The sequence below is a fragment of the Nicotiana attenuata genome, chromosome 6, assembly GCF_001879085.1.
Source record: "Nicotiana attenuata strain UT chromosome 6, NIATTr2, whole genome shotgun sequence".
Lineage (NCBI taxonomy): Eukaryota > Viridiplantae > Streptophyta > Magnoliopsida > Solanales > Solanaceae > Nicotiana > Nicotiana attenuata.
In genome coordinates this window covers 72493656-72507769 of record NC_031994.1, presented here as the reverse complement: position 1 = coordinate 72507769, position 14114 = coordinate 72493656, and the positions used below count along the sequence as shown (strand labels likewise).

Sequence of the window (14114 nt, the reverse complement as noted above, 5' to 3'; positions counted from 1 at the left end):
GGACCGGAAACTTCAAAAATTCAAACTTCGGCATTTCAAGCCTAAATGAGCTACGGTCTTCCAAAATGCATTCCGAACACGCTCCTAACCTCAAAATCACCTAACGGAGCTAACGGAACCATCGAATTTCTATTCCGAGGTCGTCTTTACACTGTTCCGACTACGGACCATTTTTCAACACTTAAGCTCTCATTTAGGGACTAAGTGTTCCAAAACTCTCCGAAGCCCAACACCGACCGTCCCGGCAAACCAAAATAGCAGAAATGAACTTAGGGGAAGCAGTTAATAGGGGATCGGGGCATTAATTCTTAAGACGACCGGCCAGGTCGTCACAATATACTATTTTGGTATACAGTTTGTTCCTACCGTACACTATTATTGTATACTATATAATATAATAGTATACTATTACAATGGTCCTTTTCAAATTTTTTGAAATTTTATTGAATTCTTTTTCAACTTTTCAACGTAGTTCATATTTTTTTTTTTGAATTTTTTTCTTGAACCAAAATATTTAGTTTGAAATATTTGATAGGAGGTAGTGGCTACGGTTTGAGTTAATTTGGTTAAAATTCTGAAGTAAATTTTTGAAATTGAGTTGAACTAGGGAATATGACTAATTACTATATACGAAAATAACATACTATATACTATTTTGGTATATAATATTTAATTCATTAGTGTATAATTTATTTCGTTCAACTAGAAAAGAAGAATTTGTACTATATACCAAAATGGTATACTATTTACCATTTTAGCATACAGTTCATTCCAACGCTATACTATTATAACATACTATATAATATAATAGTATACTATTATAATTTGGTTCTTTTATAATTTTTTTATAATTTTCATTGAGTTATATTTTAACTTTTCAACGGAGTTCTCATATTTTTTTAATTTTTTTAAATCAAAATATTAAGTTAATATATTTGATTGGAGATTGTGGTTGAAGTTTGAGTCAATTTGGGAAAAATTTTGGAGTAAATTTTTGAAATTTTGGTTGAAATTGAGTTGAAATAGCGAAGAAGACTAATCTGTACTATATACCATTTTGTTATATAATATTTAATTCAATAGTCTATTATTTATTGCAATAGTATACTATTACAGCATGTGGTATAATATTTTAAAAATTCAACGTGTCCTTTTTTAATTTTCTAACAGAGTTCTCGATATCATATACTCATTCAGTATCTAATATATAGCATGTGAGTATCATAGTATACTACAATAATGTACTTCAACTGTTACAAATATATTATTTTTGATATATTTTATGCAAAAGTAAGTTTTATATATATATATATATATATATATATATATATATATATATATATATATATATATATATATATATATATATATATATATATATATATATATANCTCGAGGCATATTCGATCTCATAAGTACCTCCTCGAGGCATATTCGATCACATAAGACCTCCTTTAGGCACATAAGACCTCATTGAGGCATACTCGGACTCATAAGACCTCAATGAGGCAACACTTAAACTATAAGACCTCAAGAAGGCAAGTCCAAGCTCATAAGACCTTAATAAGGCGACACATAAAACTGTAAGACCTCAAAGGTGAGTTCGAAATTCGTAAGGCCTCGATAAGGCATTATTTTAACCATAAGCCCTCAAGAAGGCGGGTCCAAATTCATAAAATCTCAAAAGAGGTAATACCGGCCTCATCATCGACTTCACTAATGGCGAAGTATACTCGAATTTGTAAGACCTTAAGAAAAAGGCGTAAAATCGATACAAAACCTAAAGGTCAAATTGTGCCCGAGTTCGAATCCACTCACTCGGGACTATCTTGTAAAAACCTAAGGTTTGAATCTTCCCCGAGTTCGAATACACTCACTCGGGGACTACCTTGAAAAGACCTAAGGGTTGAATCTTCCCCGAGTTCAAATGCACTCACTCGGGGACTGTTTTGTAAAACCCTGAGGTTTGGATTTCTGCCCGAGTTCGATTCCACTCACTCGGGGACTATCTTGTAAAAACCTAAGGTTTGGATTTTCTGCCCGAGTTCGATTCCACTCACTCGGGGACTATCTTGTGAAAATCTAAGGTTTGAATTTTGCCCGAGTTCGAATACACTCACTCGGGGACTAAGGTTTGAACTACACCCGAGCTCGACCAAACTCACTCGGGGACTGCTTCGAAAAAACCTAAGGGTTAGACTTCACCCGGGCTCGAATAAACTCGTTCGAGGACTATATTGAAAAACGTAAGGTTTGATTTTTTACCCGAGCTCGAATCAACTCACTCGGGGACTGCCTTGAGAAAACCCAAAGGTCGAAGTTCACCTGAGTTCGAATACATTCACTCGGGGACTACCTTGAAAAGACCTAAGGGTTGAATCTTCCCCGAGTTCAAATGCACTCACTCGGGGACTGTCTTGTAAAACCCTGAGGTTTGGATTTCTGCCCGAGTTCGATTCCACTCACTCGGGGACTATCTTGTAAAAACCTAAGGTTTGAATCTTCCCCGAGTTCGAATACACTCACTCGGGGACTACCTTGAAAAGACCTAAGGGTTGAATCTTCCCCGAGTTCAAATGCACTCACTCGGGGACTGTCTTGTAAAACCCTGAGGTTTGGATTTCTGCCCGAGTTCGATTCCACTCACTCGGGACTATCTTGTAAAAACCTAAGGTTTGGATTTTCTGCCCGAGTTCGATTCCACTCACTCGGGAACTGTCTTGTGAAAATCTAAGGTTTGAATTTTGCCCGAGTTCGAATACACTCACTCGGGGACTAAGGTTTGAACTACACCCGAGCTCGACCAAACTCACTCGGGGACTGCTTCGAAAAAACCTAAGGGTTAGACTTCACCCGGGCTCGAATAAACTCGTTCGAGGACTATATTGAAAAACGTAAGGTTTGATTTTTTACCCGAGCTCGAATCAACTCACTCGGGGACTGCCTTGAGAAAACCCAAAGGTCGAAGTTCACCTGAGTTCGAATACATTCACTCGGAGACTACTTCGAAAAACATAAAGGACTACCATCGTTCCGAAAAGATAAAAGGCAAAGTAATAACAAGATTGAAAAAGGAGCAATAGATGGCAAAGGGCAATGTTTCATAAAAAAGCTCGCTACCGGAGCAATTACATAAGAGGGGAAAACAAAACAAAGCATAGCCTATTCCCGGAGTCAATCAGAGCCATCCTCGAATTCTTCGGGGAACGTCGCCCTTCTCGAAGCGTCCTCAGCTTCGGCGGCTTTGGTGATGTCCGATGCAAGATCGAAACCGCGACGTTGGAGTTCGGTAAGAACTTCAAGCCGGGCCTGACACTTCGCATATTCGGCTAACATTCTTGACTGCTGGTTGGCCGCATCAGCATCGGCCCTATATTGGGCCACCAGATCGTTGGCAGTCTCCTCGGCTTGGGAAACTTTAGCCTCAGCTTCCTGAAATCGATTGGTCCATAGCTCAATTTCAAGGACTCGAGCCTCATTGGTCAACGTCAAGTCCGCAACCTCTTTCCGAAGGGAAGTCTTCTCCGACTCCAACTGTTGCACCCGGGCTTCCAGTTCGGCTTTGTTCTCATCAAGTTCGGCTCTGCTCTCGTCAAGCTCGGCCTTAACCCGATTAAGCTCGGCTTGCACCCCCCTTAGCTTATAACCAAGCTCTTTCTTCGCTTCCTCCAGCCGGATAGCACAGGACGCGTGCTCTTTGTTCAAAAGGTCCAATACGGTCCGGCTTTCTAGCAGCTTTTCTTCAAGGACCCGGCGCCCCTCTCGCTCCGTCTCCATTTTGTCCTTGATCCGGAGGAACATCGAGTGATATAGCACCGATGCCTGCAAAGAAAAAGTCTAAAGAGTCAGTACTGAATCACAAGGCAAAAATATTAGAAATAAAGGAAGAAGCAAGTACCGATCATATCGTTTATTATCATTACTCTCTAATAAACGAGGGGACTATCTGTATTGGGTGATACCCTTTTTGCTTGAGCCCGACCGGGTTGGGTCCGGTCCGGGGCAAGTCGGGGCCATCGAACCCGACCTGGATGCAAGGTAGAACGACGGCCACGTCAACAACCGAGGTCGAGTCATTTCGAGACCGTTGCAGAGCTCGATATGAGTCACCACCGGATGGAGAAACACACAAGGTCGGAAGCCGGACTCGTAACGGATAACCAAGCGTCGCCGGATATCTCGCCCAAACGTGATTTTCTCAACCACTTCAGGCCATTAAGGCGTAATTACAGGGATCCACGATGTAATTAATTTACCTACCTTATTTTTACCCTTAATCAGAATGTATAAAAGGGGAGAAGACCCCATAAAGAGGGGGGGGGGGGGGGAACCATTACACTACGGTACCATCTCTCTCAATTCTTGTATGCTATCAAGCACAATTGTTCTAAGCAATATTATATTCTGCGATTATTTATTTTAGCAGCAATTGTTGAGTCTTTATCTTTTATTTTCCTCAATCCAAACCTTTTGTATCTTTTAGTTCACGGATCCTTAAAATCCCATATAAATTCAATTGTTATCCGGATTCCAGGGTAAACAAGGATACTTAGTGCCACTATTGATTTTTTTATCCCGCTTGTTCAATAGGCGGAATTTCAAGTTTAACAAGTATGGCCCCTCGCTTGTCCCGCAGCATTACTTTTGACTTTTGACCTTAAAGGTTTGCCCATGGGGTACTGGGGGGTCAAAATATCAAGATCATCATTTTCAAGGTCATTGAATGTAATTGCCTTGAACGATATATCATAGAACCTATTGGATAACATGAATGTTCTAGTTTCATAACATGTTAATAAAATGAATCCCGAGTTTAACTCAACTCTAAAAGTGCTCATTAAAAATGCTCCTTACGAATAATTTCTCCATTTTTAATATAGGACATGTTACCGCTTTTAATGATGGAACCAATCCCACCACATCTCGGTGGTATGAGAGTTAAGTTATATTTCTTTCAGCCCTTTTAGAGGCAATCTAAGATCTCAAGAGTGTGGATGCACCATGAGCACCAAAAATTCAAGTTCCCAAGAGGATATTTGAGAGATGTATTTTTGGTTTAAGAAAATTAAAATCCAAAGAAAAGACTAAAGAAAGAAAAGGAAAAAAAGAAAAAAGAAAATGTGTAACCATTAAAAAAAGGAAAAAAAAACAAACAGAAGAAGTGTGTTTCATTAGAAAAACCGGCAAGGGCACTGGGGATTTAGCCCTATTTATTAATAATTAAAATATGATTTGAAATAAGAAATCGAACCCCTAACTAAAGAATAGAAGGTGTACTTCCTTACCGGTGCACTGAAGTGCTCATCTAAGCTTGGATTCACCCATGTTAATTTAAGTGTTTGAGCTGAAATTACTAATACTATATATTATTTAGGAAGAGAAAAATGGGTCCACGTGAACAAACCTCATCCTATGTTCATCCGTCCCTGATCCCTTTCCCTTCTTCTGTAGTTTTGGACAAAGTTGGATTTTTCGGGATCTTTTGAACTTAAAACTAAAAAAAAGTAGATAATATTGAAAATAATAGATAATGGATATTCATGCTGAGCCCCATTATATTTATGTATCCTTCATTCGTTTCACTATTTTATAATAGTGATTCATCGCTTTTCATGCATATATAAAGATTTTGTAACAGATGAAAAAACAATACATTTGAAGGAAAAAAAAACCTTTTTTACTCTATGTTTCTTATTTTATGTTTTACTAGATTGTTTTTATTTCATAACAGATACTAATATTTTTTCTTTCTTGGATCTCAACATTCCAAGCCCATAAAGGAAAATATACGTGTAACTTTAGTCAACAAAGGCAAAATTGGTTTGAATACTATATACTGAGATGTGATTTCTTTGCCACATGACATTACTAATGTGCCTAAACAAGACTACAAGATATTAATTATTCTAGTATTAGTATTTTAATATTAATTCCCACAAGCCCAGCATACAGGGAAAATCAAAATATAACATGGCTTATCAAACTTCCTTTTGTTTCTTTCTTGAAATATTTGTTTACCCTCAAAATCGGATAACAATTAAATTTATAAGTGGTTTTAAGGATACGTGAATTAATTTGACACAAAGCGATAGATTGAATTATAAGTAAAGCAAACAATAATAAAGTAAATTCAAATCGTGTGACTTGAACAGTTATAGCCTTGAGAGAATAGATCTCACTCGAACTAAGTGTGATTTAAATGGTATCAAATACCGATAGTTTGCAGAAAGAAAATAATATTATAAAACTTTGGGATGCGTATTACCATATGTATTACAAAGAATCAGACCCTCTTTATATAGTAGGGGAGTCCTGCTTTAGGTATAATTCTATAAAAGATAAGAAATCTCATGATTCGCTAATTAATCGGTCTCTCGTTGATACGTGCCGAGATTCTCGCCGCCGTGATATCCGACCGGTTGCGGATATTTCGGCCTTTCGTTATTGGGTCCGATAATGTTTCCTTGAGCTTATCCGGAATCGGGGTCGGTTCCGAAGTAACGGGCTCGAAGATCTTGGAGACGTACGTTCTGACGTGTAAAAATGGCGTGTAGTAGCCACTAATTAAGGGGGTCTTTAATTTTTATCCACTAATTATAATGCTCAGCAAAAATAGCCACTACTAATAGAAAAAAGACAGTTTTACCCTTTCTTCAATGGTTATATTCCCAAACCCTTCTGCAAAAAGAAAGAAGCGATGAAGGTGAAGTATATATCAAGCGCAGTAATGGTAAATGTGAAAAACCCTTCTTACATTTCATTTGACATATTTTAGTGTCGTTGATACCCCAAGCAAGGTTGGTGATGCTTAAGAGAATGCAGACATTCGTGGTGAATCAAATCCATCAAAGAATAATATGGATATAGAAGGTATAATGTCGCAGATGCATGATCTTTCTTTTATGCTCGAGACCAATCTATCCATTCCCTCGAAATCCTACAATTCTCTTCTCAGGGATTGTACCTGGGTTTGTTCACTTGGTTAGCCTTCAAGATTTTTGTAATCAAGTTTTGAACTTGAAACTATAAGTTAAGGACTGTCTGTCCTCAACTTTACAAAAGTTAAGGACAGGAGTCCTTAAGTTTGACATGCAGGTTCAAAAGATAAGGACAGACAGTCCTTAACTTATAGTTTCAAGTTCAAAACTTAAGGACAGGCAGTCCTTAAGTTATTGTTTTAAGTTCAAAACTTAAGGACTTTCTGTCCTTAACTTTGAGTTTCAAGTTCAAAAGTTAAGGACATGCAGTCCTTAACTTACAGTTTCAAGTTCAAAACTTAAGGACAGGCAGTCCTTAAGTTATTGTTTCAAGTTCAAAACTTAAGGACTGTCTGTCTTTAGCTTTGAGTTTCAAGTTCAAAAGTTAAGGACAGGAGTCCTTAAGTTTGACTTGCACGTTAAAAAGTTATGGAAAGACAGTCCTCAAGTTTGAATAATATGTTCAAAAGTTAAGGACAGGCAGTCCTTAACTTTGAGTTCAAAGTTCAAATGTTAAGAACAAGATTCCTTAAGTTTGAAATGCAGGTTCAAAAGTTAAAGATAGGCAGTCCTTAAATTTGAATTACACGTTCAAAAGTTCAGGACAGGGAGTCCTTAACTTTGTGTTTAAAGTTACCTCATTTTCTTTGTTGCTCCAATGGGACTTGAAAAGCTTCTCGTTTACACAAAGAATTATTACAAGAATCCAACTGTTTACATCACAGAGTGTGGTAAGCAAAAAATTTAATTTATTGAACTTCTTATATATATATATATATATATATAGAGAGAGAGAGAGAGAGAGATATTTTAAATCATGACTTTAGTGTTTACTGAATATCGTCTCTGATTTTCATCCTAATTTGAAACTCGTTTGACATTGTCATCAGGAATGGGTGAGTCTGATATTAATGAAGTTGCAAAAGGTGTCAATGATGCTCAGAGGGTTGATTTCTACCAACGCCATATTAAGGCTCTTTATCCGTGTCTACCAAAGACTAAAGACAGGTATAAGAGCCCGTTTGGATAGGCTTGTTTTAAGTGACTTTTAAGCCAAAATAGCTTTTAAGTCATAAGTTAGGAATTCTAACTTTTAGCTTTTGGCTTGTTTTTGTCATTTTAGCTTAAAAACAAGTGAATAAAAGCACTTTTTTACTTTATCCAAACACTACAAAATGACTTAAAAGCTATTTTAACTTAAAAGCACTCAAAACAAGCCAATCCAAACGGGCTCTAAGTTATAGCAGAAGGGTATTTTCGTCCAGTCAGGTATAAGTTTATTAAACCAATGGCTAAAGACTAAAGACATTTAAAACACTGGCTTTAAAATAAAGACAGGTGCTGTTAGTGGCTATTTGTGCACATCGCCCTTCTGACATCGTACTTTGGTTCGATGGAACCTGGTGTCGATCTTCAATCCATTACTTTTCGGTTCCGATCCATCACGTAATAAATAAGCACGATTTCAACTGTATACAATATTCTTTTCCAAAGGAACAGAAGGTTTGAGCTTATCTTATAATCCTTTTCTTTTGAATACTTTCTACAAAGCCAAGAACGTTGATTATGATCCCATCGATTACGACTATAGAGTATTGGCCTCTATTAAATTAATTTGACCAAATTAGGATTTTTTTCGTTTATTTATGTGACGCTCATATGGGAGAGTGGATCAAAGAGAATGATATACAGATTTTTAAGCTGACAAGCTATTGAAGTAGTGTAATGACTCCATAGATAAATCTCATATCGGAGTGAGAAAAAAAAAGTAAAGAGTTTCATTAAATATAACATAAGTTGACATGGTAGGCACGCTTTTGAGCTCAATAATGGTGTAGCCAAGGGATAAAAGGATTTTTTTTTTCTGTAGATACAAAAATCTGGCACTATTTACCAACTTTAATTGGATTTTAGATTTTCAAAAAAGTAGCGAGAGTTATTTCAAAAAATATATACAATCAGGTCAAAACATACAACTTGCATATAATTACATATAGTTTTTTAATGTATACAATCTGGTCAAAATATACAACTTACATATAACTTTCATATAATTATTTTGTTGTATGTACAAATAATATACACCGATATACGAAATACATACAACTTAAAAATGTATTTTTCTTCTTCCTCTTCGAGTTTTAATGAAATTTCGACCAAAACCAACTCAAATTTTACCAAACTCTCCTCATAATTAGGATATAAACTCCAAAGGATATTCTCACTTGTTTGCAACGATACTCAATCCAAATAAATAATAATTTTGTAAAATTTAATTTTCGAATTCAAAGCTGTGAAGCTTTTTAATGGTTATTAATGCAGCTTTTTGATAAATTTTATATTTATTATAAAAAATTATACTCGATGTAGTTAAATTTAGTTTGATATAAAGAAAACTATTCTGGTCAAAAATCAAAAGTGTGTCTTTGTTTGGCTTTACTATTAGGGATTCACGAAACCAAAAGCACAATTAACTAGCAATCTGTCGTCAATGGCAGGACACAAACATGAGCTTTTGATTGGAAAAAAGAAATAAAAAGTTGAATGTTACACCTACTATAACTAACACTAATAATTCTCTCATTACAGTTTACTAGATCACATGTTCTGTTTTGGAAGAGAGGAGAAGAGAAAATGAGAAAGATTGGAATCCAAAATGGGAAGATTAGAGTCTAATATCTTACTTTGTATACAATTGATAAACGTAGTTAACATATAAGTTGAATACAAATAACACAAAGTCATACTAATATAATAGAGCTCAATGAACAATTGAACAATCACAAAGCCATGCTAATTCAATAAAGTTTCTAGGTTGTCCACTATAATAGCTAGATTGAACATAGCGTGAAATCCTGCCAAGGCTTCTGCATCTACAATGATATTGGAAATTCACTCACTTTTACGCTTCATACGCAATCACCAATAAGTAGAAAATTTTATTTTATGCCTCACACAACTGACACTAGGTGTGTAAGCTTTTTTTTTTTTTTTTGCTTCTCACCATTTTGTGGATTTAGAATTTTATAGACTAAAAGTGTGAAAATATGAGACCACAAATTTATAAGATAAAAAGATGCCTCACACTACTAATAGTAATATGGCATACCATAAAAATTTTCCAACAAGTTAAAAGCGAAGCTTGGTGGTAGCGAAGAAGTCATGATGTTAATGAAGGGTATATTTGTCCACATCTTAAACTTAGAAGGATATTTCTGCAAAACTTTTTTTTTTTGTTTTGCTAATGAAAGGAATACTTTATATTAAAACATACTAGTAAGATTAGTTATTACATAGCATAGGGGTACACCGCATAGCCATTTTTCCTGATTTGTCTTTATTTATAACATGTAAAATAAAGTCCGAAGGTGTTTCCTAGAATATTGTGTTATCTCCCTCCGTTGTTGTTGGTTGCTTGGAGCGTCCATACTTTGCCAAAGTATCAGCCACAGAATTGCCTTCCCGATATATATGAGTTATTTCTTCCAATTCAACAGCATCAAAAAGAGAAAACTGCCATCATTAAGAAGATGTAAGGCAACTCTATGGCTAATGCAAAACTTCTAAAAGAGGGAAACATCAAAGACCAACGTGGAAGCAGAAAATGACAGAAAATAGGGCACCATAAGGGATAATATTTAATTTTTGGCCTACCAGCCACCTGACCAATTGGCAAACCTTCAAGGTCAAAAGTTAGAATTTTTAGCTATGGAATAAAATTTGTTAAACTTAAGATTTTGCCCATTGGTCAGGTGAACTGCTCCAAAAGTCAAAAGTTCAAGACCACTGGTCATTTGTGTCATTAACCCGCGTGGAAGTGTCATACTTTTGCAAATCAAGGGGCTAGTGCACAAATAGCCATTCTTAAGGATGCTATTTAGAGATTAGCCAATATTTATTTTGTCTTGAAATTTTAAATTAAAATTTTTAACTTCATGACAATTTAATATATTTTTGTCCTAAAAATTTGAACTGAAAAACTATAATTCAAGATGCACTAATTAATTCCTAAATAGCAGCCCTTTAGAGTGGCTACCTAATGTCATTTCTACGCAAATCACCCCTTAACGTTGGCTTTGTTGGGCCTAAATTCACTTGCATGAACTCGACCCGACAGGTAAACGAACCACCCAAAAACAACCCGGGTAAATTATCAGAACCCGATAGAAAGTCAAAACCTCTAACTCCTAGAGAAATGGATAAACCCTAACACCAAGAAGAAGCCATGGCATCAATCCATTTTCTTCCGCAATCTCTTCCCCATTACTCCCACAATTCACTAACCCACTACAATATTTCCTCCATTTTCTTCTCCTCTAAACTTCCCCACAGAAAAAACCCACTAAAATCCTCCAGCAATGACCACTCCACCACCACCCAAGAACCCCCTAAAACCTCACCCCGTGGCCCCAAAAAATCATCAAGAACAGCTAAAAAAAGCTCAAAATCCCAAAAAGATTCAAACTTTGAAACCAACATTGAAAAATCCAACACCCAAATGGAATTCTCAAAAAATGCTGATGACAAGATTGAAAATTATGATGATGGGGTTGATTTTCCATACCCAAACCCACCTTTAGTCATCTGTTTTGGTGCAGCACAGAAGGAGTTTGTGCCAACAGTGAGAGTATCACATGAGCAAATGCACCAAGATAAGTATTCAGAGTGGAAAATGTTACAGTGGAATCCACCTGAATTTGTTAGAGCTCCTGGTGGGCCACCTTCTAATGTTGCTATATCTCATGTTAGGCTAGGTGGTAGAGCTGCATTTATGGGTAAAGTTGGGAATGATGAGTTTGGTCAAGAAATGGTTTTGTTAATGAATAAAGAGAAAGTGCAAACTCGGGCGGTTAAATTTGATGATAGTATGAGGACTGGATGTACTCGTATGAAAATTAAGTTTGAGAATGGGAAAATGAAGGTGGAGAAAGTTAAAGAGCCTGCTGAGGATTCTTTGTTTAGCTCCGAATTGAATCTTGATGTGCTAAAAGAGGTAAATAGAGTTTTTTATGGATAGAGTTGTAGTAACATTGTCAAGCATGTTGCTTTTTTCTATTTTTCGTAGTGGTGTTTGGCTTTAAATGTTAATAGAGGATGCATGAACCTAATTTGCTTCGTGAATGAACGTATTGGTATTGACCTGTCTTGTGAAAACTGGAAAATGTAAGAACCCAATGGCTTCATAGATGTAGCAAATTTCCATATAAACGATTGTCATTAGGTATATTTGAGTCAGACTGTTGAAGAAGTGCACTGTTTGTAGGTAGAAACTATTGTGCTGTGCAGTCGCTAACAGTTCTAACAGTTTTAATGCTCTCTCCTGTTCTGAGGCTTGCCTGATCTGTTCACTCTGCTGACATTCCTTTGTATAGATGCATTTGTTTTTGTAGAACAAATTGACTAAAGATGCATAATTCTTGTCAACCTATTTATTTGAGTTTGACGCTTGTGCTAATTGTATATACTCCTTTTACTTGGAGGCAGTGAAAGTGTAGTTCCCTATTCATTAAATTCTAGCGTCCTGTCGACTAGTTGTCATTGGCATTACTAATATTTTTATGTCGTTCCTTGTTTGACTAGTTACCTTATCTTCCTGAAACAATCAAGACTTTTAGCTTGATACTGACCGATCCTCCAATTGTGAAACGCGATTGGATATATAATCAGTTTTCATTCTTCGCGGTCAGTTGGGAATTTTTTTTCTTCTTACTGTTATGAACCAGAAATAAGATGCTGTATCATGATAAGTTGCATATTACGTGTTGGATATTTTTAATACAGTGCATGAGCCTACGGAAATGGATATTTGTCTTCTATGACGTGCTTTAAGCCTTTAACGAGTTTTGTGTCCGGGTGATGTTGGGGCAAGTATTTTGAACAAATTTTGTTGAGCTTTTCCTTCTCTTTTGCAGGCCAGGATATTTCACTTTAATTCTGAAGTCTTAACATCTTCATCTATGCGTTCTACTCTATTTAAAGCAATTTCATTGTCAAAGAAGTTTGGTGGCCTTGTATTTTTTGACTTGAATCTACCGTTGCCCTTGTGGAGATCACGTGATGAGACCAGAAATTTAATCAAGGAAGCCTGGGAACAGGCTAACATCATTGAGGTCTCAAGGCAAGAGCTTGAATTTCTTCTTGACGAAGAGTATTACGAGAGGAAAAGGAATTACAGACCTCAATACTTCGCGGAGAATTTTGAACAAACCAAACAAAGAAGAGATTATTATCACTATACTCCTGAGGAAATTGCCCCCTTATGGCATGATGGACTGAAACTTTTGTTTGTTACAGATGGGACACTTAGGCTTCATTATTATTCTCCTTCTTTTGATGGCGTTGTGGTTGGTACAGAAGATGTTCTCATAACACCATTCACTTGTGATAGAACTGGTTCTGGTGATGCTGTTGTTGCCGGAATAATGAGAAAATTGACGACACAACCGGAAATGTATCACGATCAAGATGTTCTGGAGAGACAGCTTCGCTTTGCAATTGCTGCGGGCATAATATCCCAGTGGACAATAGGTGCTGTTAGGGGTTTTCCCACTGAAAGCGCCGCACAGAATCTCAAAGAGCAGGTCTATGTACCATCGATGTGGTAGTGTCATAATGCCAATTCCCAGACACTGTATGTTGTAGCTGCTACTGCAGATCTTGTTGTAATTAATCCTACACTTCACAAATAATAGGGTCTTAAGGAAGTAGATTCAGGATTATAGACCAAATTGAAACGAAGATGCATATCGTTTTTGTGGGTGCATGATCTTTGGAGACCAGTCCATTTGTACTTGAACTGTGATCAGCCAGGAGTCATATTAATTATATTGTGCATCGCATGGGTAAAGGATGCCATTAGATTCTATGATCGAATTTTTCACCATTATCATTTTGTGGCAGGCTTAGCTCATAGTATTCACTATAATACGCATGCTATCATTTTAAAAGAATGTTGAATGATTGTTGAAGTTGTTGCCATGTGACCAGGAGGTCACGGTTTTGAACCGTGGAAACAGCCTCTTGCAGAAATATAGGGTAAGGCTGCGTACAATAGATCCTTGTGGTCCGGCCCTTCCTCGGACCCTGCACATAGTGGGAGCTTAGTGCATCGGGCTGCCAATTTTTGTTGAATGATTG

The 14114-nt window shown here is 36.7% G+C and overlaps 1 protein-coding gene across 1 annotated transcript; it reads left to right on the top strand.

The window, feature by feature from the left end:
- LOC109227194 (fructokinase-like 1, chloroplastic) lies at positions 11203-13863 on the top strand. The gene is made up of 2 exons (XM_019392257.1): positions 11203-11970; positions 12890-13863. The coding sequence occupies exons 1-2, from the start codon at positions 11203-11205 to the stop codon at positions 13580-13582; spliced, it is 1461 nt and encodes a 486-aa protein (XP_019247802.1). The 3' UTR covers positions 13583-13863.